Source organism: Sorex araneus, chromosome 5 (assembly GCF_027595985.1).
Source record: "Sorex araneus isolate mSorAra2 chromosome 5, mSorAra2.pri, whole genome shotgun sequence".
Classification (NCBI taxonomy): Eukaryota; Metazoa; Chordata; class Mammalia; order Eulipotyphla; family Soricidae; genus Sorex; species Sorex araneus.
Genome location: NC_073306.1, coordinates 49,405,014 through 49,431,305, shown reverse-complemented (window position 1 = coordinate 49,431,305; position 26,292 = coordinate 49,405,014). Strand labels below are relative to the sequence as shown.

Genomic DNA, 26,292 nt, shown 5'->3' with positions numbered 1-26,292 from the left:
TTAGGATTGGGGAGATAGTACAGTGGGCAAGGTGCTTGCTTGCCTTATACCGTGATAAGCCAGATATGATCGCTGGCATCGCATATAGTCCCTGAGCCCCATCAGGAGTGACCCCTAAGCACAGAGCCAGGAGTAAGTCCTGAGCACCACTGGGTGTACCCCCGCCCCCCAAAAAAAAGATGAGAGACAAAGGGGAAATATTGCCAGAAGACTTATAAGTCAGATACAGTGTGTGTGTGTGGGGGGGGGGGGCTGATCTTGCCCCCAGGTCAGAGAACAGCACCCAGGCCACAGCGTCTAGAGGCGGGAATCAGGGGGACAGAGCACAGAGCTGTCAGAGAGATCAGCATCAAGTTGTCATGCTCATCATTCGGTGAGTAAAGTACTAAGTCATGCTAAGGCAAACTTTTAATTGTCCCAGCAAAGTTCGGCAACCTCCACCTCTCTTGGACAGCTTCATGTCCCAGGAAAAGACCCTAGTGCCTGGCACTCAGTCGCCCCAAATCTAAAGTGATCCCTAAGTACCTTCCAGCCGGACTTTCCTGCCGTGTGGGGCGGTCGCTCAGATCCGGGAAGAAGGGCCTTAGGAAAGGAAAGGGGTGTGTCTATCTTGACGCGCTGAATTAGGGGCGCCCTTTGCGTGGGCAGTCTGGGGACCGCGGCAGGGAGCTGGGCGGGGCCGGGAGTGGCAGGGCCGGGGCGGGGCCTGCGTGCTACAGGGGCGGGGCCTCGGGCCCGGGAGGGGCCCGGGCGGGGCGCGGAGGGCCTGGGCGGGGCCTGAGGGCCGGGGGCGGGGGCGGGGCGGGACCAGCAGGCCGGGCCTCGCCCACCCGGACGTCGGCGCGGAGCCCGCGCGGGGAGGGACGATCGCGGAGTCGGCGCGCAACCTGGCAGCGGCGGAAAGTTTTCCCTGACGGAGTTTTGGTGGCGGCACGGCCGGAGCGGCCATGGACGCGCTCAAGTCCGCGGGGCGGGCGCTGATCCGGAGCCCCAGCCTCGCCAAGCCGAGCTGGGGGGGCGGCGGCCGGCACCGGAGTGAGTGTGTGCGCGCCCGCCCGGGCGGGCGGGCTGGGGTCGCGCCGCAGGCGCCGGGGCGGCCACGGGTGGCGGCGGCCGACGCGCGCCCCGCTGTCCCGCGCGGCTCTTGGGAGCTGGGGTCACCACCCCACCCTCCACCCCCCGTGCCGCCCAGCACAAGTCCGAGCTCGGGGTCCCCGGGGCGGGGGAGTCGCAGGTCAGAGCCAGACCTGTACCCCCTCTCCTTGCTCGGGGCGCGAGAGGAGGTGGGAGCTCGGCGGCGTCGGTGCCTGCCGACCGAAGCGGGGGTGGGCTCTGGGGAGCTTGGGGGCCCCTCGTCCCGGCTTATCAGTCTGTGGCCCCCTCTCGATCTGACTCAGGGGGTCGTGGTTGCGCTCCGGGCGCCCCGAGCCCGGCCAGGTGAGAGTTCAGGTTCGCGGGGATCTAGCCGAAGTTGGGGGCGGCGTCGCGGCAGGATCCCGCGCCCCTCTTCGAGCCGGTTCCCCCCCGCCCCCCACCCCCCGGGCTGGGTCTGAAACCTGTTTTCTCCCGCACCTTCCCCCTCGGGCTGGCACCGTCCCCGTGCGCCCCGGGCGCTGGCAGACTCTCGCCGGCTCTCCCCGGGGTGTCTGGGAGGCAGCTCCCCGCCCCCCTCTCTCTCCCGGGCGCCTCTGCTCTCTGGGAAGCCGGCACCTGGCACCCTCCCCCGAGGCCTGAGAAACTCAACCCCGGCCGCTCCTTTCCCGCCGGCCAGCGGGGCCTCTGGACTCACACCTTCCTGCTCGGCACTCCCGCACGGCGACCCCCGCACCCCGCAACTGCCGTGCACCGGCCGCCCCGCAGAGGGAAACCACCGTCGGGGGCACTGTCACTCGGGTCCCCGCTGCTCTCTCGGGCCCCGCCGAGCTCCCTTGGCCTGGGAGTGCCAGCGTGTCAGGGCTTAGCCCGGCTCCAGCTCCTCCTCTCGCCCCAACTCTGCAATTCCAGCTGTGGCTGCCGCTTCCTAAACGGGGTTGGCAACTGGGACCGCGGGCTGGCGCCTGCTGGGAGCCGCAGGGCGGGCAGAGCCTGGGCTGGGCTCCTTCGCGCGCCCGCACCTAGTGATTTCTAAAATAGCGGCTTTCGACCCCGGTGGGGTGTAACCGGCGACGTGCCCCTGGCAGGAGGGATGGAGGCAGCGCTGGCAAAGGAAGCCCCTCTCGGTCTGGGGTTGGGGTGGATGGTGGGAAAGTTTCTCCTGACTCCTTAAATCTTGAGCGAATCCTGTGTCTCGTCTGCCCTTTCTGTTTCCTCATCTGCTGAATGGGAATAAAAGTTCCCACCTGGTAGGGGTGTTGAGGAGATTGTTGGTGAATTTATTCCCAGCCCCTGATCCGACTTTTCTTCTTTCTCCCCTGACTCCCTTTCCCCATGCCCACCTGTGGGCCTTACATACATTACTGCAGTGAGACAAATTGGAGGGGCTCCAAGCTTGTTTATACACCTGCAGAGAAAGGGAGAGGACATGCTCCCCAGATATCACCTCCTGCCCCTGTAAACGCCGGACTGCCTCTCTGGAGCTTTCCTGACCCAGAAGGGTCTGGGTCAAATCTCCAACCTGCTCCATCCTTAAGCTTTACTTTCTCATCTGTGAACCGTACATAGTAGTCCCCTCTCAGGTGTGTTTTTATTTCGTGGCTCCAGGGGTGGTATCCATGCATAGCATGCTCTGTGCTGCTGAGCCACGTCTCCGGCCTGTGGTGGAGGGAGAAGAGAGTGTCTCAGGGGTGGGGTGGTTAAATGCAATGGTGTTTCTGGCATGGAAATTTATAGAGCTCAATAAATGGGAAGTGTTGTTTTTGTCACTTTTAGGTTTGACACATTGTTTTTGCTTCCTTTATAACTCATTTGCTCCTATGAGGTGACAACAAGCATTATTATCAGATCCATTTTAGACATAACGAGCTTGGGGAATTGGAGTCATTGGCCCCAACAGAGCTTCCCAGAAGCAGCCCAGAGGCGCCTCTGGCCGTAGGAAGGGTTGGGAGGCAGGCTCCACCCCAGGGTGGTACCTCCTGAAGATGACAAGTGATCACAAGGTCAGTGGGGAGTCCTGTGGGGTATTTCTGGGTGGAGTTGTTGCCTGACCCAGGTCCTGGCCCGCAAGGTCAGAGTCCTAGTGTTTAGTTTCAGGCAGAGTAAACCAGTGGAGTTATGATTAGCTGTGAGAAGCCAGAGTGATAGTACAGTGGGAAAGGTGTTTGCCTTGCACGTGGCCGACCCAGGTTCAATTCCTGGCATCTCATATGGTTCCCTGAGTCCACCAGGAGTGATTCCTGAGTGCAGAGCCAGGAGTAACCCCTGAGTATGGCCGGGTGGGACCCAAAAAGCCAAAAAAGAAAACAGATATGTCACTGGATATTTTTCAAGAGCCCCAGCTGGGATTAACATGATTATGATTTTATTCTGGAGGTCCTGAAGCCCAGAGAAGGGATGCAGCTTGCTGTCAGTCACACAGCAAAACCAGCACTCCAGGCAGCTGTGCAGTGACTCTCCCTTCCCCTTGCAACCTAGGAGAAGGCTGCTCTCCCTGTCAGAGAACCGCATCCATTTTAGCTCAGTCACCAGCCATGACTTTTCCTGTCTTTCAGCTGCCTGAAACGATGGCTCACCTGAGCTCTCTGTTCTTTCCAGAGCTCCTGGGGTCCCTTTGGCTCTCGGCCACTCCGTGGATTGTGCCAGCTTGTCTGAGAACTCAGAAACATGAGCAGCAGGTCCCTCTAGGTAGTTCCTGGTGGTTGGTGGGGATATGATAACTCAAGTTTATTTTATTTTTTTGTTTTGGGGTCACACCCAGCAGTACTCAGGGACTGTTCCTGGCCCTGTGCTCCTGGCAGGCTTGGTGGATCAGATGTGGTGTCAGGGATCAAGCCTGGGTAGGCTGCATGCAAGGCAAATGCCCCACCCACTGTACGATCACTCTAGCCCCTAATTCACAGTTATTTGTAGATGATGTTACAAAGCCTCAAACCATAATAGTGTGGGTACTTGGGATGGGAGCTCTTCATGTCCCAGGTTGCCTGGACGTTGGATCTCTTGCAGGCAGAGAGTAGATTGCATCCCAAAGGGAAAAGGTGAGGATAGTATCCTGATAGTGAGGGTCTGTCCAAGAAGGTAACCGGGACACTGGATACCAGGCAGGTGGAATTGGGTCCAACCTTCCAGACTGTAAGGGAGGTTTAACTGGGCGCAGAGGGGGAGGTGTATGGCATGTGGAGGTCGGGTGACCTGCTGCCTTCTCTGGTGATCCAGGCACTCCTCTCAGACATGTTGTCCTCCCGGGTCATCGTGCGCCGGGCCTCTGCCGTGGGTAGGGAAAGGGCATGGACTGTGGGTTTTGGGGGCCAGTGCTGTAGTGCTGTCAAGTGTGAGCTGGGATCAGACTCCTGAGCATCTTCTATGGACTAGTTCCAATCTGAGCTTCTTCATCTCTGAGTGGGACTATTCACATCTTCCTGACTTGTCCTAATCTTCTATCTCATCACCGTGTTGCAAGCGTAAAAGGCGCCTTTACATCGAAGCTCTTCCATGCACTTGGCTCCTGGCAACACTATTAGTTCCCATTTGAGAAGCATTGGTATATACCAGGCTTGGTTCTAAAACTACCTTCTCTGTCAACTCTCTCAGCCTTGCGGCAGCTTGGTGGGGTGGCCCCTGGGTTGCCTGTAGCACTGTCATTTCATTGTTCATCGATTTGCTCGAGCGGGCACCAGTAACGTCTCCATTGTGAGACTTGTTACTGTTTTTGGCATATCGAATATGCCACAGGCAGCTTGCCAGGCTCTGCTGTGCGGATGGGATACTCTCAGTAGCTTGCTGGGCTCTCCGAGAGGGGCAGAGGAATCAAACCCGGGTCGGCCGCATGCAAGGCAAGCGCCCTTCCCGCTGTGCTATCGAAGATTCCAGTCTGCCCAGGTTTCCCAGGGCAGCAGAAGGGGTACCCCGCCCAGTGCTGACTCCTGGTCAGGGGGCCTTGGAAAGAGCACATGTTCAGAGCCAAGAATTGGGCTGGACATATGGTCTGTCCCCAGCTAACTCTGACAGCAAGTCATCTGTAAAATTGCAGAGTGAAAATAGCACAGTCATTATCCACCACAAGGCCAAAAATAACCAGGACCGGAACTAGTCTGTGGATTCAGGCCTGTATTTGCCCAGGCACCTCTGGGAGCTGTTCCTGAAGCCCTGACCTCCTCCTGGGAGCCTCCAGCCCATCGAGGTGTCTGATGAGCAGGGCAGGCATGAAAATGAACCCTACCAATCTGTCCTTAAGGGCCTCTAGGTACTGTTTTATACAGCAGGGGTGGGGGCACGGGGCCCGAGAAACCAACGATGTGTAGCAGTAGGAAGCGGGGCAGGTTCCCCAGCGGGAAAGGAGAATCTTAGCTGGACCTGGAAGTACAGGATGGAGGGAGAGGCAAGGCAAGAGAGAGAAGAAGGCAGAGTGGTAGGAGTGGGCAGTGCCCAGGGGAGATGGGCATGACCGGAAGTCCCTTCAAGAGGAAGATATATGGTAGGTAGTTCCTTGGCCTGACATGATGTGGCTAAGGGAGGAAGAGCTAAAAATCCACACTCAAGAGACACAGGTTACCCTCTCAGAGAAGGCTGAGGTGCTGTGAAGAGGCACAGTGTTTGCTGAGCACCCACCAAGGGCACGGCCCTCTGCTAAGCATGTTATATTTTACTGTCTCACCCGGGAAACGAAGCGGCCTGGTGATAAGGTTCCGGGAAGGTAATTAACTTCATTTAGGATCCCTCGGCATCAGAATCTTGCTTCTAGGATTAAGGCTCTTGGCCTTAACCCGAAGGCTATACAGCCTTAAAGGGGAGTCCTGGAGGAGCCTGGAGGGGGGGAGTTTCAGTCAGAAGGGAAAGGCAGTAATTAGTAAAGGTGCAGATGCGTGAAGTAAAAATCTCATGGAAGAATCTGCGCTCGAGTTTCTGTTGTGTGTTTGTGTGTGAAGGTATTGGGGGGAGGGAGACGGCAGTCATTGCATGAATGGTCTGTGATGGGGTATGTTGGGGAGGTGTGGCCAGAGCTTACCCCATGCATGATCTTGCAGAAGCCCCTTCCCTCGTAATGCTTTGGTTTCATCTGTCAGGTGAGGGGTGCGAGCACTGGGCAGTCTCCGGTGAGTGGCAACCCGAGACTTGCAGATCAGTCCTCTAGGAGGCTGTGGATTCGAGCGAGGGTCAGGCCAACAGGGAGGAATGCAGAAAAATGTCAAGCATTTTGGAGGTCAAGGAGCACTGGGGAATGTTTTAACAACAAAGAGGTCATCTGTGACCTTGGCAGGCTGTGGCCCTTTGGAATGGAGGGAGCGGAAGTGGCTTTGGAGAAGGGCCAGGAAAGGGCTGACAGGCCAGAGGAAATGGGAGAGTAGGGACAAGAAAATGAGAGGAGGAAGGATGTTTGCAGCAGGGCAGTGAGAGATAATGAGGTGAGCAAGGCCACCCTATGGATTGGTATTGCCCACATGGAACCTCTCTGTAAATCTGAAGGAAATAGACATTGCAATTGATTAGCAACATTGCCAAGGATACAGGTGATGGGTTTGAGCATGGCGTTTACATCTTTGCATCTTGAATTGAAAGTGGTAGACTAGGGCTGGGGAGAGAGTGCAGTAGGGAGGGTGCTTGCCTTGCTTCAGCTGACCTAGGTTTGATCCCTAGTATCCCTGAGCACAGAGCCAGGAGTAAGCCCTGAGCATAGCCAGGTATGGCATAACAACAACAAAAAAAAAAAAAGGAAAGAAAGAAAGAAAGGAAGGAAGGAAGGAAGGAAGGAAGGAAGAAAGAAAGAAAGAAAGAAAGAAAGAAAGAAAGAAAGAAAGAAAGAAAGAAAGAAAGAAAGAAAGAAAGAAAGAAAGAAGAAAGAAAAAGGAAATGAAAGCAGTAGTCAGGGTATCTCTGCCCACAAAGGGGAAGTCTCATGAATTGGGGATTAGAGAAGGAAATACTTCTAGCTCCAGGAACTTCCTTGACGTTTTGCTCAAATTACTTGCCTTATGGAAGGTAGTATAACTTTGAGGTTAGACACTTAGATTTTAGATTTAGATACACTTGACCTCAGAGCCTCTATTTCCTCACCTGTGAAATGGGAATGAAAGAACTCCTGTTTGCAAGGTGGCTGAAAGAATTGAGAGGAAAAGCCATTGCTTTGTTCCCGTTACCTTTGTTATTTCCCAGCCCTGCTGAAACAGGCAGTGGCCTTGGTTTCTTGGCGAGCATGGCCCTGCCTGACAAGAACAGTGCCTTGTCACCTAACTTGGGACTGGGACTCCTGGAGACTTTCTGGTTCTTTTTTTGTGGAGCATCAAAGGAAATTGATGGGCTGGAGGGAGGAGGGAATCTATTTGGGGTCATGTCATTGGGGGATGGGCCTCACATTGGGGTCAGAGTTCAAGGACAAGGGCTCACAGGCAGTGGGCGAGGGTTCAGAGTGACGAATGAGGTTAGAGGCTTCGAAGGCCTGGAAGTTATCCAGGTTGTCTGGGTCATTCCTTTACTCAGCAGATATCAAGTGCCAGCTGTCCAGACAGACCGCAGGTCTCTCCTTAGCAGGGTATTCTGGAAGTCCTCGTATGACCCAGCCCTTCACATGTGTTTGTGCCCCTCTTCAGACATGCAGGTAGCCTCAGAGGGGAACAGGCCCTTCCTTGGGCCAAATCCAGAAAGATGTGGGTGTGCCAGGCCCCGAGTCTGCCCAGGAGATGGCGAGGCTTCGAGGTCTGGGACAGGAGCTCGGAGTGCTGGCTTGGATACTGCTTCTGAGTCCGCAGCCCTGCCAGGCTGCCGCCCCGGAATCAGCACTGCCCAGCCCTAGGCAGTCTCCCCTCAGCCCCAGTGACCGAGGCTCCGGCAGGCAGCAGGAGGGACTGAAAAGGTTGGAGGGAAGCTGCCACTGGCTACTTCTCTGCTGGCCCCTGGAAGCCAATCCCTGTCTCACTCCAGGGTGTGTGTGAGGCTGATGGTTAGTTTCTTCAGCTGTAGAATGGGTCCAGTTACAACACTGCTTGAACTGTGGCCTCTGAGAGGCAGCACTAAGTGACAGGCAAAGGGTCCTCAGAGGCAGGAGCACGGGTGTCACTTGCCCTGGTGACAGGGCTTGGAAGGCTCCCTGGGGATCCTTCTTCCCGTTCTGGCCTCCTTGCTTCCCAGCTGAGCCATCTGCCACTCCTGGGCTAGAGCTCGGTGGAAGAGTCCTGCGGACGGATAGAACCAGCACTGAAGACCACCACGCATCCCTCCTGTCCCTGCCAGGGGTGCTAGGCTTTGTTTCTAGCTCTCTCTCCCATTCCTCACCCAGGAAGCCTCCTGCTCACCCTCTCCTCTCCCAGCCTCCCTGTCCTGGTCAGTTTTCTAAGGGCCTTGTCAGGGGCAGTGCTCTGAGCCATTGCTGCAGCCCAGGATTCACTGGTCTCAGAGAGGAGAGGTGGGTCCAACCCTGGCACAGGCAGGTGGGGGACAGCAGAGCTGGTACTGGGTTCACTTGGCCTTCAGACACAGTGGGGGCAGCAGCACGATCTGAATTTTTTTTTTTTCATTTTGGGTCACATCTGGCGATGCTCAGGGGTTACTCCTGGCTCTGTACTCAGAAATTGCTCCTGGTGGTGCTCAGGGGACCATATGGGATGCTGGGAATCGAACCCGGGTCTGCCGCGTGCAAGGCAAAAGCCCTACCCGCTGTGCTATCACTGCAGCCCTGGTTTGAATTTTTTTGTTTGTTTTTGTTTTGCTTTGGGGTCACACCCAAAAGTGCTTAGGAATCACTCCTGGTGGGACTTGATGGCCACAAAGGGTGCCAGGGATTGGGTTAGCCAAGTGCAAGGCAAGTACCCTACCCCCGTCCCATCTCTCCAGCCCCCAAAGATCTGGATTCTGACCATAGAATCCTTTGTACCTTTGATACCTTTGATACTTTCATCTTTTTTGAGCCTGTTTCCTAATCGGTTTTGTGTGTTGTTTGGGGAACACGTGTGATGTTGTGATGTCGAGGGCCTGTGCCTACCTCAGGGCTTGGGGTTGCTCCTAGAGGTACCTGGGGAACTGAGTAGTGCTGAAGATGGAGCCCAAGCCTCCCAAGTGCAAAGCATGCGCTCAGCTTCCTAATCTGTTCTCAGTTTCCTGATCTATAAAGTGGGATAATAATACCCGCTCACAAGATTGCATTTGCCTCAGCAGGTGTTAGTATTAGAGTCTGGGCTTTGGACTTGAGAATGTAGGCTCAAACCTCAGCCCTTGTTCTTTTTAAAAAGTTTTGTTTTGTTTTGTTGCTTTTTGGGTCACCCAATGGTGCTCAGGGGTTACTCCTGACTCTGCACTCACTCCTGACGGTGCTTAGGGGACTATATGGGATGCTGGGGATCAAATCTGGGTCAGCCACGTGCAAGGCAAACGCTCTCCCTGCTGTACTATTGTTTCTACCCCCTAACCCTTGTCCTGCTGTCTCTGTGGACTTGGTGGTGTGGTCTTGCCTGTAAACTTCATTAACTGTCTTTGTCTGTAAATGGAGACAGTTGTCTGCCTCTGAGATTTTTGTGAGAGTTGAGAATATTCTCTAGAACTTCTTACCACAGAATTGAGAATATTCTCTGGAACGTCTTACCGCAGTGCTGGTATATACTGGAAAAAGCACTGTTTATTACAAGGAAACTAAAAGTGGCTGTTGAAGATCCCATTGTCCCTTGCTGGGTCTTCCTTGGGACTGGGTTGATGGCCTCTGCAGTAGTTTGAGGGTCTGTCCTTCTTCTCTGCACAGAGCTGCCCGAGAACTGGACCGACACCCGGGAGACCCTTCTCGAGGGGATGCAGTTCAGCCTCAAGTACCTGGGCATGACGCTGGTGGAGCAACCCAAGGGCGAGGAGCTGTCAGCCGCTGCCGTCAAGAGGATCGTGGCCACGGTGAGCCCAGTGGGGGCCCAGGGTACGGACCCCTTTGGTAAGGCCGGCTTCTTCCCTGGTGCTGCTTGCTCTCTGCCTGTCACCCTGATTGGACATGGCTGAGCTAGCCTTGCTACTGAGCCCCTTGCGTCTCGCTTAGGGCCTGGTTTGTCCCCTGGGTCCTGTGGAGCTGTCTCTCTGCCCGTGAGAGGGCCCCCAGGACGTCTTGTCTTCTCTGTTGCTCCTGTTATGTAATCGAGACTGATGCCTCATGTGGGCCTGGAGTCTGGAGCACCCCAGGAGGGGTGGGTCCCCGGCGGGACTGGCTCCTCTGACCCATGTCTGTCTCCAGGCCAAGGCCAGCGGGAAGAAGCTACAGAAGGTGACTCTCAAGGTGTCACCACGGGGGATCATTCTGACGGACAGCATCACCGACCAGCTCATCGAGAACGTGTCCATTTACAGGCAAGCGCAGCACTCTGCCACAGGGCAGCCCTTGGACTGTCCTGTCTGAAGCTCAGCTCCGCCGCTCTGCCTGGGGGAGCTCAGGGCCTCCCGTGGCTCGTCTGTCAGCGAGCACAGCTCTGGGCTCCCAGCGGGCTCTGGATTGAATGGCTGCTGCTGCGGCACTGGGCCCTGCAGGGTCATTCTCTTTGATTTCTGCTCTGGACCTGCTAGCCAGGAACCAGGGAGGCCTCAGACTGGGAGGCCAGAGGGGGCTTCTGTCTGGAGGGGGGCCCTGGCTATTCGCCGGGTGGCCGGAACAGCCCTGGCATCCTCAGGCAGTTCCCCTCCCACTCCTGTCTGGTCACTGGTAGGGTGTCAGAGCCAGAACGTGAAGCACAGTTCCTTTTTATAAAGGGAGGAGCTAAGGTCTGGAGGGGGCATTTCCTAAGGCCTCACAGTAAGGTAGGTGCTGGCAGAGCTGGGGACAAGGACACTGAGTCTAGGTTCTGTCCAGCAGTCCTGCATCTCCAGATGGCCCTCTACCCTCTTGTTTGGCCTTCTTTAACCGAGATTTTTTTCAAGAAATTGTTTTGCCAGGGGGCTGGAGCAATAGTACAGCAGGTAGGGTGTTTGCCTTGCATGCTGCCCACCGGGTTCAATTCCCAGCATCCCATAAGGTCCCCTGAGCACCGCCAGAAGTTATTCCTGAGTGCAAAGCCAGGAGTAACCCCTGTGCATCGCTGGGTGAAAGAAGGAAGGAAAGAAAGAAAGAAAGAAAGAAAGGAAGGAAGGAAGGAAGGAAGGAAGGAAGGAAGGAAGGAAGGAAGGAAGGAAGGAAGGAAGGAAAGAAGGAAAGAAAGAAAGAGAGAAAGAGAGGGAGGGAAAGAAAGAAAGAAAGAGGAAGAAAGAAAGAAAGAAAGAAAGAAAGAAAGAAAGAAAGAAAGAAAGAAAGAAAGAGAGAGAGAGAGGGAAAGAAAGAAAGAGGAAGAAAGAAAGAAAGAAAGAAAAAGAAAGAAAGGAAGGAAGGAAGGAAGGAAAGAAGGAAGGAAGGAAGAAAGGAAGGAAGGAAGGAAAGAAAGAAAGAAAGAGAGAAAGAGAGGGAGGGAAAGAAAGAAAGAAAGAGGAAGAAAGAAAGAAAGAAAGAAAGAAAGAAAGAAAGAAAGAAAGAAAGAGAGAGAGGGAGGGAAAGAAAGAAAGAAAGAGGAAGAAAGAAAGAAAGAAAGAAAGAAAGAAAGAAAGAAAGAAAGAAAGAAAGAAAGAAAGAAAGAAAGAAAGAAAAGAAAGAGAAAGAGAGGGAGGGGAAGAAAGAAAAGAAAGAGGAAGAAAGAAAGAAAGAAAGAAAGAAAGAAAGAAAGAAAGAAAGGAAGAAAGAAAGAAAGAAAGAAAGAAAGAAAGGAAGGAAGAAAGGAAGAAAGGAAGGGAGAGAGAGAAAGAGAGAGAAAAAGAGAGAGAAAGAAAGAAATTGTTCTGCCAGGGTCTGTGGGATGAGGAATCAGACAGTCACACCCAGCTGCTGCCCTCATGGAGCTTCCTGGTGAGGTGGGAATGAAGGCAGAAATTGGAGGTAGAGGATAAGGATTTCCCTGGAAGACAGAGACAGATGGGCCTGCCCGGGGAAATCAAGGAAGACCTTCTGTGGGGGGCAGAAGGCTGGATGCCCTGGAATGGAAAAGAGGCAGCAGGAAATCTAGCACCTCTCCTTTTTCTTTATTGTTTTTTCTTCCCCTTTCCTAGTTGGGGCCTCCACCTGGCAGTGCTCAGTACTTACCCCTTGCTCTGTGTCTCTGTGTCAGCATCATTATGTATGTTCAGGAAACCACACGTAGAGGATCAAACTCAAGTCTGCAGGGTGCAGGGCGCTTCCTGTACCCTGTTCTGTCTCCAGCCCTCTTCCCGGGTCTGACCCTTAAGTCCATGCCTGTGATTGAAGCTCGCCCACACAGGATCACTAATGAGCTCCTGTCCGCCTCTGGCTTGCCAGCGCCTTTCTAATGGACTGTCCCAGGATGACTGGAGAGCATGTCCCAGGATGACTGGGGATTAGATGGGGATGTCAGTGTTCCAAAAAAAGAGGGAGTTACTCCGTCTTCTGGACCCACTGGGGCTCCTGGAATGGTTGGTGATCTCCACACATCATTCCCTTCTCCCAGCTGCTTACGGGGCTCTGTGCCAGGAAAACTTGGTAGCAGTCATGTCCCCATCACCCGAGGAGAGAAGGACCAGGAACATCTGATCTCTGGGGAGGGGCATGATCAGAGAGCAGGTGGAGTTGGAGGTGGGGGAGGGTGGGAGAAGGGCATCACTGGGTGGGCAGGATCCTGCTCCCCCTCCTAGCTGGTCACTATATACCCTTGAGAGGCATTGGTTATTGCATTGGGGTTTGGTTTTGGTTTGGTTTTGGGGTCATACCAGCAGTGCTCAGGGATTACTCCTGGCTCTATCCTCAGGAATCACTTCCGACAGATGCCAGGGATTGAACCTGTGCCAGCCGTGTGCAAGGCAAAAACCCTATCCCATTGTCTATGGCTCCAGCCCTGGTTACTGCATTTGGAATCTGCAGTTAAGTCCAGGTCTCAGTTCTGCTTGGTGGCCCAAGACCATTTGCCTCAGATTTCTCATCCAAAAAATGGGGATTATAGTAGAACCTATCTCAATGGATGGCTTAGGATTAAATGAGGCAGAATATGGAAAGCTTTGGGCATGTTGTGTGGTAGGCCAAGAGAATTGAGCCTCTACTCTTTGGGGGTATGGCCTGCTCTTCCTCCAGGCTTTCCCCTTCCCCTTCCCTGCCTGGCCTATGTCCCCCCATGGATGGCCCTCTCTCTGCAGGCTCTACTGGAGGGCCAGGAGACAGTTGCTGGGGCGTTGGGGAAGTGGTCTCTGGGGCACCCCGGGTGTGGTCAGTCATACTTCCCTCTGCCTTTCAGGATCTCCTACTGCACAGCAGACAAGGCTCACGACAAAGTATTTGCATACATCGCCCAGAGCCAGCACAACGAAAATCTCGAGTGCCACGCCTTCCTCTGTACCAAGCGGAAGATGGTCAGTGGGGAAAGTTGGGCTTGGCGGGATATAGGCTTCCCGGGTAGCCCTGCTGTTGGGGCAGGTGGGGAGGCAGGGCTAACAGTGACTATCAGTGTAAAAGTATGAAACTCTGGGCCAGGGATGGACCTTAGCCTACTTGGGTTTGATCCACTTCACTGGGAGGGAGGGGAGGTGGAATATGAAATCCTGGGACACTCTGCATCCCAAGTGGGTTGCTGAAGGCTGAGAATGCTGCCTAGAGTTGCAGGCCAAGGAGGCCCCACCTGCCAGAGCGGCTGTCTGCTGGCCACCCGCCCTATGACCAGTCATGTTCTCAGGGAGAGGCCTGGGCCCCTGCATCTCCAGAATGTGACATGTTGGATTTGAGTTGGGTGAGGTCACCTGTCTTGGGCATATGGAAATTAATACTTGGAGATTTGTGATCTGAGTGACTGATGTGAAAGTCCAGGGCAAGAGTGGCCAGAGCGTAGAAGGACATTTCCACTGTTTAGTGCCTACTATGTACCTGTTTCAGGGAGGTGGGGGACCAGTTTTCCCAGGCTCAGTGCCCAGTCCCCAGCCAAGGAGACCGAGATCTTGTTTCTTCCCCCTGTCATCCAAGGACAAGACTTGAAGCAGCCCTCAAGCTTCCTGCTAACCTCCGGGCACAATTCCTATTGCTGCTCTAAGGATTAGCACACACTTAGTAGAGCTAAGCAGCAGATTGATTCTCTTGTGTTTTTGGAGGTCGAACCATAAGTGGTTTGTCAGGGTTGTGTTCCCTCTGGGGGCTCTTGGGCTGGGAGGAGATGCCTTTCCTTGCCCCTTCTAGCTTTTAGAGTCCACCTACACTCTTTAGCTTGTGGCCCTTTTTTTCTGACATCAGTGTCAGCACTGCAGCGCCTCATCATCACATTGCTGTACCTCATCTTCCTGTGATCCCTCCTTCATAACTCCCTCTGACTTGAACCACCACCCGCCATGAAATCCTTTACTTCATTTGTTTCTGCTTTGGTCTATACCTGGTGGTGCTCAGGGCATACTCTTGGCTGCTCTGTGCTCAAGGCATACTCTTGGCTCTGTGCTCAGGGATCACTCCTGGTAGGATACGGAACCATGTGAGGTGCCAGGGATTGAAACTGGGTCGGCCACGTGCAAGGCACGCACACTTGCTTCTGTACTCTCACTCTGGCCCATGAAATCCTTGTATACAATCACAGCTGCAAAGTCCTTTTTTGCCACGTAAGGTAGTTCACAAATTCTAGGTGTTAGGATTCGGACCTTTTTGCGGGGGCATGAATCTGTCCATGCCAAGTCTCATGGCTGGAGCCAGGCCAGGCTGCTGTGCTTGATGACTGCATAGAAGACCCGACCCTTGCCTGGGCCTCATGCCCAGCAGAGTGAGGTGGTCGCTTCCAGGACTTGCAGTCTCTGTCTGAAAGCTCCACTTCCTTTGCTGTGCCATGTTCCTTTCCCATAGCGCCAGAGCCTCTAGCCACTCACCTGGGTCGCTGGTGATGTCTCTGGGCCCTGAGCTGTGGTGGCTCTTATCACACAGCCTTGTTCCCACAGAAATTGGCTTTGTCTCTTACGAGGCCACACAGGCATAAAAATACAAGCTCATTATATCCCCATTGTTCATCTCTTCCTCCCCAACCGGGCAGGGGCAGCTGGCCCACAGCCATTTCTGTGGAGCGTTTACCTTGGCTGGGAGGGGCCCGAGATGCAGAGGTTTCCCCTGGATGGCGAGGCCCAGGGTAAAGAACAGGTGCTGGCCCGGTGGCGCCAGGAAGGCCTGCGTGGGGCCAGAGAGTGCCCCTAGACTGGGAGGTCAGATACCGAGGCCAAGAGCCAGGCCTGCTCGCGGTTGAGAGCACAACCTCGACCAGCCCCGCTGGACCTCACCGCCCAGGGCCTTCGCTTGACCTCCTTCGCAGCTGTCACAGAACCGCCTTTCCTTCTCCCCCTTTGCCACCCCGCTTCTTGCAGCAGCGTGCCCAGGAGAGGCCCCTCAGAGAGACAGCCCAGGGCCGTATCAATAGATTGCCCGTGCCAGACTGATAGATGCTCTTGTGACCCCCGTGCCCATGTGAGCTGGCCAAGTTGGACAGTTTGATGTCCTCTGACATGGTGGAAGTTTCACAGGTGACAGGCGGGAGGTGGCAGGAGTGCTTAGGTTCTGCAGCCACCTGCTGGCAGATTCCTCACTGGTGTTCCATGTGCCTCTCCCAGGCCCAGACCGGGCCGGGCTCACATGAGGGGATTGCCGTAGAGATGAAAAATGGTGACGGTGGGCCAGAGATAGTAGAGAATAAGGTACTTACCTTGCATGGCGCTGACCCTGTTTTGATCCTCAGCACCCCCAAATCTCTGGGTCCTGGAGGTCTCGAGCTGCTGGAGTGGCCCAGATACTCCCTGGCTCTGCAGGGCCCACGCAGCACTGCCCTCTCAGCCCTCAGATGGAACTGCTGGGCCTTGCCTGAGAATTATTAGGAGGGCCCCCAGTCCTCCTGAATACTGCCGGGGAGAACCCCAAACTAAAAATATTTAAAGAGAAAGAAATCAACATTTGTAGAGTCACGAAGGTACGAAATTAAGTGGTGTACTTAGTGGCTGAGTACTCGCGTCACTGGAACCTGGGTCAGTGGAGCTGACCTTCAGCCAACCTTACATTTGCAGGATTTGTTCGGGGGCAACCTCTACAACATGGTGCTCAGGGGCAACTCCAAGTGCTGAGGGGGAAGGGGCTTCCCTTCCAGTTGTGTCCAGGGATCATGCAGTGCCAGGAATGGAACCCGGGCCTCCTGCAGGCAAAGCGGGCACTCCTGCCTGTTGAACTCTCTCTGTGACCCAGCCTTGAATTTGGATATTGATAAAGAGTCATTCTTCTTGGCTGCAGGCTCACAATCTCCTTCTCCACACCCCGTCTTTGTTGAACCTTCTGTTCAGGGAGCCCATGATCTCCCCAGGATGGGGCGGGTAGACTGGGGTGAGAGAGGAAGAGTAAAAGGGATTCCTTTCTGGCAGCCTAACTCAGGCAGTGGGACCACCATGGCCAGCTGGGCATCGCCGGGCTAAGCTGCTCACCAGGCCAGGGAGTGTTGCTCCGTGGTTGAGCTTATGCCGGAATGTACAAGGCCCCAGGTTTGATTTCTGGCACCAAAACCCCCTCTCAGACTAAAATAAGCTTCTCCACAAAGAAACGTTTCCATGTACCCAAGTGAGAGGCCTCCGGAAACCCGTCAGCCCACGGGCTCTGAATTATAGGTGGAGCTGCTGCTTGGCATGGAGCTCCGTGGATGATAGTAAACATTCTAACTGTCCCCAGGCAGGGCAGGGGCAGTGCCCTTGTCTCTCACTTGGTTATTGCATTCCTCTGGTGATCCTTTCATTAACCAAGGATTTATGCTTTGGGGCCATGGGGCAGATAGGCCCCACTCAGTGCTGGTCGTGACTTTGAGGTCTGGGGTTCTATTGGCCTGACCCAGCTCTGCAGGTGCTAGAGGGAGGGCCTCTCTGAGGAGCTAAAGAGGCCAGTTACAGGGAACAAAACCAAGGATGGGACAAACAGGGCAAAGTCGAACCTGGTAGGAGAGTTGGGACTAAGAGACTCCCATCGAGGCACTGGAGAAAGGCCTCCAGCCTGCAGGATTAAGGCATGCCGGCTTCAGCCTACAGGTCTGAGCAGTGCGGCTCACTCAGGCTGCCCGGAATCCGGCTGGGCCCAGCCCTCCCGTCCCCACCCAGTCTGGGCTTGCAGCCACCTGCACACACCCGCATCTTGGGTTATATTTGGTTTAACTTGCAGCTCAAGGCTTCAGGGCAAAAGGGCGGGAATGTATGCAAATGACCAAATAAATTTATGCAGAAAACAGTATCAGACTTGTGCCCCCAGATTTCCTGGAGGCAAAAATAATGGTGCTTCCATCTCTCTGCCACATTGGGTGACCAGTTCTTGCTTGGGTATATAGTGATCTGACTCCGGCTGGTAATTAGGCCATATTTTTAGTTCATGGGCAATTCTCAATGGTAACTGGGTCTATTAAACTTGATTCAGACGTGACAGCTTAAATTGTAAACAGCTGTGAGGAGTTTCATACTTAATTACCATATTTAAGTTTTGCCATAAAGCACCGTACTTCCATCAAAAATGTAAATGATGGAGACATTCAAATGAGATTTTATACTTCGTGAAGTTTAATTGGCATGGATCAGTCAGCTTGTTTAGAGATTTTAAATTTTAAAAAGAGAAGAAAAAAATCGAGCTTTAAAAGCAGTAGCCCCAGATTCATTTCTCAATTAAATCGTGTTGTCTGGTGGAGGGGAAGGAAGGGGGCCCCGGCTGCTCAGGCCTGAACTTGCACACTTGAGTCTGGGCTTTCTTCCTCCACTGAGCTTTCGGAAGGAAGCTGGACGTTCCTTCCAGCTACAGTTTCAAGCTCTGGGACTTCCTCATCCCAGACGCTGAGCTGCTTAACCTTGAGCTGGAATGAGAGCGAGGAGAAGGCTGCACTGAGTCTGGGGGAGGTGGGAGGCTCAGGAGGAGACCAGCTCATTGGCTGGTGTGGTTCGTGCAGCCTCCTGGGCCCCTCTGCTCTGAGAATCAGGGTCCTTACACTCCATCCCACTCCATCCCTGCCTTTAGGAAGTGCCCCAATAGGGTGACAGGCTGGTGACATCATCTGTATGATGGCAGAAAGAGGCAACCCAGTGCGGGTGATAGGAGTGCGGTGGTGGCATTTGACTTGTGTCTGAGGGAGCAGGTGGGAGTTCTCCGGAGTGAAAGATCCACCAAGTGTGGCCCCTCCTCACAGGTGGATCAGGACACTGAACACCCTTTGCCCCACACCCCCGCCACAGAGGCAGTCTGGGTGGCGGGAAGGCCATGGTTCTCCCCACCGACACCCCCCCACCCCTATTTTCCAGTGGTTGGGGTAGGGGGAACACACCTGGCAATGCTCAGGGCTGACTCCCGGTTCTGCACTCAGGAATTACTCCTGGCTCACTGGACCATACAGGGTGTTAGGGATCAAACCCGGGTCAGCTGCGTGTAGGGCAACACTGCACCCGTGGAACTATCTCTGACCCCAACACTCATGTTTTTCTTGATCCTGCTAGGAAATACATTCAGCTCCTGCTCCTGTCCTAGGGCCTGGTTTTTACACTCCTCCAACCCGGCCTCATGGTAACCAGAGTGCTGTCCAGCCCAAACACGTGTGGCACACTCGGGCAGTGGCTGGGCTGACTGCCCTGTTGTGTAATTCCAAGAGCTCAGTTGCTGTGTGGTCCTCAGGTAATGAGGGGAGGGCTTCTCAGGATCCTCCGGAATGAGAGAAGGCCACTGGAATGGCAAAGAGGTGGGGGTAACGAGCCATTGCAGAGGGGAGGCTGCAGAGAAAGGGAGCATTCCTGGGCTGCAGCTGGTGAAGGGGGAGACTTTTCTGTCCTCTTTTGAGTCCCCGAAGCTTTGGGGATCCAAAGGGTAGCTTCTCCGTGCCGGAGCCTGAGTGGGTCTCCAGTTCAGACCTGCTGTTACCTGCCTCACTCTGCATCCTCTTTCCACTTCTGCATCCTGTTTTGCAGGCCCAGGCCGTCACTCTCACAGTCGCCCAGGCCTTCAAGGTTGCCTTTGAGATTTGGCAAGTGTCCAGAGAAGGTCAGTCTCTCAGTCGTGTCAGTGGGCATTGTGGTGGGATGGGGTGTGGTGGGGGGGGCGGCAGGGCTGTGTGGGGTGGGAGGGATAGTAAAGGAGCCTGCCATGGATTTTCTTCTATCGCCTACCGGGTTTGTGACTTTGGACAGGTCATATCCCCTCTGATGACATGGGAGCAGCTGTCCCCCTCCCCAATGTGCCTGTGAGGCTTAAATGAAAGCTGCACTTTCTTTCCTCCCTGCTGGTGGCCTGGTCCCTGGCCCCCTAAGACTGGTCACAGGCTCCCCTCTGCCCTCTGATTGCTGGTGACGGTGCTGGGGTCGTGGGCTGTAACGAGCTATGTCTTGGTCCCGCAGAGAAGGAGAAGAAGGAGAAAGCCAGCCAGGAAGCCGGGGACGTCCTGGGCGGGGGCCGCTATGACAGCACCCCCTCACTGAAGAGCCGTGAGTCTCTGGGTAGTGGGAGACTCCCCTGTATGACCTCCAGGGGCCCCCACTCCTCCTTAGACCTCAAACATGCTCAGTTTAAAATTGTTTCTTTATATTTTGTGCCAGGGAGCAAATCCAGACCTCACACATTCAGGCATGCAACCCACCATTTTACCTGGCCCCCTGCTTTTTTTTTTTTTTTTCCTTTTTTGGGTCACACCTGGCAATGCGCAGGAGTCATTCCTGGCTCATGCACTCAGGAATTATCCCTGGCGGTGCTCAAGGGACCATATGGGATGCTGGGATTCGAACCCGGGTCGATCGCGTGCAAGGCAAACGCCCTACCCGCTGTGCTATCACTCCAGCCCCCTGGCCCCCTGCTTTTTGTTTGTTTGTTTTATTGTCAAGTAAATAATAAGGATTTTTGTGATAGAATGTGTCAAAATGTTGATAAAGGGAAAACGTGACACATTTTATTTATTTATTTATTTATTTATTTATTTATTTATTTATTTTGCTTTTTGGGTCACACCAGCGATGCACAGTGGTTACTACTGGCTCTGCACTCAGTAATTACTCCTGGCAGTGCTCAGGGGGACCATATGGGATGCTGGGAATCGAACCCCGAGCCGGCCGCGTGCAAGGCAAATGCCCTACCCGCTGTGCTATCTCTCTAGCCCCACGTGACTCATTTTGCTGCACGTTCTTCTAGATAGAAACTTGCACAAATGTCCCTGTTCAAGTCTATGACTGTACTTCTTTCTGTATGTACTTCATACTCGATTGTGTGTTCCACTTAAAGCAGCCCTGGTTGTGAATATAGAAGTTCCCCCAGAACCATTCATGGGGACAAGTTTTCACCCTGCGGGCGGCTGTCTGGCTGCTTTGGGAGGTGCCAGACGCAGGGTGCTGGGGGATGGATCTGGGAGTGGGCCGAGCCCCAGGAGGCAGTTGGGATAAGGACAGCCTGGAGGGGCCAGGATGGGGCTGGGCAGTAAGCCTCCTCTGCCCCTGCTCCAACCGATCGGGCCTTCATAGTGGTTGCCACCGGGAACTTGCTGGACCTGGAGGAGACGACCAAGGCCCCACTGTCCACGGTCAGCGCTAACACCACGAACGTGGATGAGACGCCTCGACCTCCGAACTTGAACAACAGCACTGTGATCTGGGTGAGTGCGTGTTGGGCTGGAGACCATCCTGATCTAGTGTGCTGGGGCCCCTGGGTGTAGACTAAGGCTGCTCTGGGTCCTGGCCCTGCTACAGAGGACCTGAAGGCCACCGGGAAGTCCAGCCCAGCAGCACCCAGGCCCGGGGCACGGGGAGGACAATGTCCCTTTTGAACCCCGGGGCTGCATCCCCAGCAGCCTTGGCACCCAGCACAGCTGTCTCCTCACAATGCCCAGCCTCTCGGCCTGAGCAGGCACGGCTCTGCCCACCGCAGGCACGGTCGAAAGACTCTCTTGTTCTCGGAGTGGGCAGAGTTTGCCCCTGACACCCTTCCCCCTCGGCCATCTCAGCGAGGAGCCTGAGATGTGTGTGGGCAGTGAGCAGTCGGCCCCTGCGTCGCCCCATGACTTCGCAGAAGCCCCCGAGCTCCCTGCATCTTAGCTTATTTAATCTTCGCAGTGAGAAAGATGACCTCTGTTTGCAGAACTTCACAGAGGCACCAGATTTTTTTGTTGGTCCTTTTGGGCTACACCTGGCCGTGCTCAGGGCTTAACTCCTGGCTCTGTGCACAAGCCTCACTACAGGGCTGGGGCTCAGGGGCCCATACGGGGTGCCCTGGGTTTAAACTTGGGTCAGCCACGTGCCAGGCAAATGCCCTACCTGCTCTACTATCACTCTGGCCCCCAGAACTAGAATTTTAAAATTATTTTAAAAACTATTTTTACTTTTAAAAAATCAAACATAATTTCAGACTTTAAGAAAGTTCCAGAAGCAGTACAAAGACTTCCTGCTTATTGTCCCTGTCCAGATTCCCTGGCTGTATCCTCTCACACTGACCAAAGGCTCTGACGTGATGGGAGGTTGTCGAGTAACCTGAGACTTGACACACTTTCCTCCACGTGTCCCTCCAGTGGCCTTTTTCTGGCCCAGGAACTATAGCAGAATCACATGTAATTTTGTCATGCATCTTTCATTTGTAAGAATCTGGATTGTTGAGAGACTTGGAAAAATGGTCCAGCCCCTCTCCCTGTTGGGGCACCAGGGGCTGGGTGCCCCCAAACATGTACCACCTGCCCATCATCTCTTCGACACCGAAGAGGAGAACTTGCCCATTGTCCCATCTTAGCTGTGGCTTCCTGCCAACAGTTTTGTCCCTCATAAGCTTGGAATTTTGGCTCAGTTTTGGGAGTGAATGAAAGTAAGAAAATCTCTTCCCCCACCCTTTCCTCTTGGGATTCAAAGACACTGAAATCATCCCCTCATTTTCCAGATGGAAATACTGAGTGTTAGGCACCATGACGTCCCCGTGTCCCTGGTGGGCTGAGAGCTGAGAGCTCATCTCCAGAGGCCTGGGCTGGTTCCCTTTATGTTGTCCCATGTCCCAGGTTTGGTTCCAGGGCTTGCGATGCATGTGCCGCTTTGCCAGATTCCCAGACTTGTGGCACATACTCGGTGCTGGGACCTCCCTGCCTTGGAGAATGGGCTCCCTCACTCAGGGTTCATGTCTCCTTTGTTTTTTCCCAAGGAGCTGGATGACGGCCTGGATGAAGCTTTTTCAAGGTAACACGGGCTGGGCGACTCCTGCTGGGGGGAGAGGTGTGGGCGGGCTGGGCTCCTGGGGCCCTTGGTCGTGTCTGAGAACACGAATCCCAACCTTCTTCAGAGCAGAAATCTCAATGCAGACTCCTCCAGGGATGGAGAGCCGGTTACCTGGTGCTGGCCAGTTCTGCCAGAAAGTTCTTGGTGTTGAGTCAAAAACCGTTGGAGCGGCTGCAGTACCAGCCTGCGCGCAGCTCACACGCCCGGTGGATTTGCACTTCACACATGTCTAGTCTCCAACAGATAGCTTTTTGGCAGGCTCTGTTCCTTCCAGAGGTTTTACATTTACTGAAAGTGGCAGGGACAAAGTAGTGCTTAAATTAAGCCCATGAAGTATTACTTAGAGGTGGAATGTCAGGGCCTGTGAGGAGATATTTTGGTTTGGCCTGAGGGTGGTGGCATTTCCCCATTTTCCCAGGGGATGGGCCCCTAGGCAGGGAGAAGGCTGCCTCCACGAGAGGCCTTGGGGCCTCCTTTTCATGCCCTGAGGCCCCTTGGCAGCCCCGGTAGCCCTCCTGCAGCAGGACTTTGGGTTAAGCCAGTGCTTGGGTCCTTTGGGGGCAAAGTCAGGGATTTAAAAAAAAAATTCTTTTTTCATTGGATCACTGTGAGATGCACAGTTACAAAGTTGTTCATGACTGGTTTCAGTCATAATGTTCCAAAGCCAGTCCCTTCACCAGTGTTCCCTCCCTCCCTCCCTCCCCCCCACCTTTGGGTGATATTATTTACCATCAGGGTTATTGACCATCTTGCCTTTCCCTTCTCCTCACCCCCTTTCTTCAGAGTTTGGTAGAAGCCTGGGGGAGTACAGGTGGAGTGTGGAGTGTGGAGGCAGGGACATTGTTTTAATTGTTTTTACCACCTTACCTCCTTCGCTGGCCCTCCTCATTACAACTTCATTGTTTGTAGAAAATCTTCCATTTCCTGTTTCTAGATTACTCAAGTGTCATGTGCCTTTTTTTTTTTTAAGCAAGTCTGAAATCAGCAAAATATTAAACAGGAAATCACACCGTCCTCTAACCCCACAGCCCTCACTTTTGGGCTGAATCCATGCAAAGCCTATACATGCACGCTTTTTTTTTTTAAGTTTTGCATTGATCAGCTGATTGTATTTGCCTCTGGGGATCCCGCTGCCTCACTTAATGTATCAGAAACATTTCTGTAAGTCCAGAGAGGTAGTGTAGGGGTCAGGGCACTTATTGCCTCGCATGTGGCCAACCCTGGCACCACATACAGTGCCCTGAGCACCGCCAGGGGGCACTCCTGAGTGCAGAGCCAGGAGTAACCCCTGAGCACTGCCAGGTGTCACTGAAAAACACGAAACAAACGAGCAGAGGAGATTCACTGTCGACATGGTGGCCACTGGCCACCTCAAAGGCTCCTCTAGGACATGGGGCAAAGTGTACTCGACTTTCCCCTATTCTTTGGACGTTTACGTCCTTCCCAAGCTTACTTTCTGAATAACTTGTTGAGTCTAGTAATGGCCAAGACTGCTCGTGCTTGTTCCAGTCTCACCCACTCCTGCCTCTCACCTTCCTGCCCCTCCCTGGGCATTGCCCCGCCTCGCAGGAGGGCTGCGGTCTGCTCCATGGGTGCCTGAGCCGTTCATGGCCTTCCAGGGTTGGTGCTGTGGTGGGAGGCTTTACCTCTCCTGGCATCCAGGACTTTATTTTCATTTAAACAAACTGTGTTGGTCTGCCATCGGCTCGCAGTGCTGTGCTATCGGGAGTGTAATTCCACATGCCCATCAGTGCACCCCTGCCCCCATCCTGGTGTCATCAGGCTGTCAAACGACCCCTTCTGTGCTCTCACGCTCCTTCCTGCCCCCCTCAGGCTCTCCTCCTTGGGCCTCGTGTCCTGGTGTTTGCCCATCCAGGCATCCTCACCTGCCCTTGGTGTTGGTTGGGCTCTGCGCAGGCCCCCGGCCATTGGCTCACTGAGCTCTGCCTTCTAGGTTGGCCCAGTCTCGGACGAACCCTCAGGTCCTGGACACGGGACTGACAGCCCAGGACATCCAGAACGCCCAGTGCCTCTCGCCTGTTGACTGGGACAAGCCTGACAGCGGCGGTGCCGAGCAAGACGACTTCTTCAGCTTCTGAGGACAAAGGGCTGGGCTGGTGTCAGGGGCGCCCAGCTGCAGGACCCCCAGCCACCCTCTTCCACTCGGCGGTGCCAATCAGCCTGCAGAGGAGAACTGCGGCCAGCAAGCAGGGGAGAGTTGATTTGAACCCGCGCTCTCTCAGGACTTGCGAAGATGCCTTGAATATTTATTCAGTGACTCCTGCTTCAGCCCAGAAGTCAGCACTGCGTCAGGCCCAGCTCCTGCCGCGTAACTTGTGCACCCTTACAGCTGGCTTCCTGCCACCTTTCTTGAGCACCTGCTCTGCTGGGGGTGTCAGGATGTGACCAAAGCATTTCTTGGCCCTAAGGACCCAGATTTCCCTGGGGTATGTACCCCTGCTCCTTACTGAATGGGGTTGGATTATTCACTCATGGCGATTTCCCAACGCCGGAGGGCACTGAGGCTGCGAGCCCACCTTCTCCTGGGGCCCCAGCGGGCCTGGGTATGAGCCCCGGGATCTCTGGGCCCCTGACCAAAGACAGCACCAGCTGGCACTTTAGCACACACAAAGCCGCATGGCCTCCGGGGGCCCAGCCCTGGTGCTGTTCTCAGAGCTTCCTCCCTGCCCTGCTCAGAGAAGGGTTCCAGAGTCTGCGGGGAGCAAGGGAGGTCTCTCCTGTGCTTGGAAACAGTGTGACTGGCTGTCCAGTCTGACTGTGACATGGGCATCCCCTCAGCGCAGGCCTTGTTAGGACCCTCTCCCGGGCCCCCCACTCCCCATGCAGACAGGGTTGTGCCTGCCCTTCATTCCTGTCTGCGTGTCCCTGCGTCCCACTGCCCAGACTCCCCGGAATAGTGTGTGAGACCAGACCCCTCCATTTGTGTGAGAAGAGTCTGCTGCTGACAGACGAGAGAGGCCCCCAGCGTAGACGGGGTGGGGTCAGGAGCAGAGCCCGATGCCAAAGCTGCATCTCACGACCCCCCTCCTCGCGCGCGGACTCTGTTGTCCTCCCAGGAACCAAAAAACCGCAGCTATTTTCTGACCAAAATGTGTTTCATAACAGACCATCTGGTGCCTTTCTACATGGAACCGGCATGAGCCCGTGTGCTCTGCTAGCTGACTCGCTGTTGATTCCCATGAAACGGGAGGTGTTTGAAGTCGGCTGGTGCCGAGGGTGAAACAAAACCAAACCAAGCCTCATGCTGTTTCTTCTCAGCACCTCCACTCAGGGCAGGACACGCCAGCAGCAGCAGTCTGTCCGTCTCGAGCTCCCCTTTCTGCCCTGCTGCAGCGCCCAGCATCCTGAAACCCAGCTGGGCAGCCCAGACATGCTCTGTCCTGAGGTGCTCCCTGACCTGGCTCTGCCGAGCCGAAGTCTCTGGTGACAGCTGGTGCTGGCTTTCCCAGCCCCGGAGAAACCCCCCTCTCCTAGACTCTACTTAATCTAAGCACTTGAATCAAAACATGTTCATCACAGACCAGCCGGGCCGGAGACAGTACAGGGAGGGAGGAGTGGCCTGGCACAGCTGACCCCAGTTCCAACCCTGGGCACCACCAGAGGTCACTCCTGAGCACAGAGCCAGGAATAGTCTCTGAGCACCCTTGGATGTAGCCAACCATCCTACCCCTGTGTAGTAATAGAGTCACAAGTGCCTTGGGAGGGGAGGATTTCCAGGGTCTCTGTCGGAATATGGAATTAACTCCATTTCCCTGCCCAGCTCCTGTATACCCCCCTACTCCACCCTGAGCCTCCTCGGTATTGGCCTCTGTATTTGTCTCGAGGCAGCGAGGGTTGGGCAGACAAGGCTTCAGGAGCCCGAGAAAGGCCGTGCTGTGTGTGAGTCGCACCGTGTGCGGCCTTTGCCCTGTCCAGGCAGGGTGCTCCCCTGTGAGCAAGGAGCTCTATCGTGCCTGCAGGTGCGTCTTGTCCTATATTGTCTATTACTGTAAAGGAATTTCTAAAGAGGAAAATAAA

The 26,292-nt window shown here is 54.5% G+C and overlaps 1 protein-coding gene across 2 annotated transcripts; it reads left to right on the top strand.

Moving 5' to 3' along the window:
* Positions 1-874: 874 nt before the first annotated feature.
* Positions 875-26,256, top strand: LDLRAP1 (low density lipoprotein receptor adaptor protein 1). 2 transcript variants are annotated; one of them, XM_055139378.1, is made up of 9 exons: positions 875-1,035; positions 9,815-9,957; positions 10,289-10,401; positions 13,311-13,425; positions 18,991-19,063; positions 19,417-19,503; positions 20,527-20,657; positions 22,184-22,215; positions 24,209-26,256. In XM_055139378.1, the coding sequence occupies exons 1-9, from the start codon at positions 948-950 to the stop codon at positions 24,351-24,353; spliced, it is 927 nt and encodes a 308-aa protein (XP_054995353.1). In that variant the 5' UTR covers positions 875-947; the 3' UTR covers positions 24,354-26,256. The 2 variants fall into 2 exon arrangements, with proteins under 2 accessions (XP_054995353.1, XP_054995352.1); XM_055139377.1 differs by having other exon boundaries at positions 22,181-22,215.
* The last annotated feature ends 36 nt before the right edge of the window (positions 26,257-26,292 follow it).

What these genes read in the sequence shown, in the direction of transcription:
- LDLRAP1 (XM_055139377.1), top strand. Translation starts at nt 948, where the DNA reads ATGGACGCGCTCAAGTCCGCGGGGCGGGCGCTGATCCGGAGCCCCAGC. An exon ending in TTGGCAAGTGTCCAGAGAAG is followed by an intron (nt 19,064 to 19,416) that starts GTCAGTCTCTCA and finishes TTGGTCCCGCAG; the next exon opens with AGAAGGAGAAGAAGGAGAAA. An exon ending in CACCCCCTCACTGAAGAGCC is followed by an intron (nt 19,504 to 20,526) that starts GTGAGTCTCTGG and finishes GGGCCTTCATAG; the next exon opens with TGGTTGCCACCGGGAACTTG.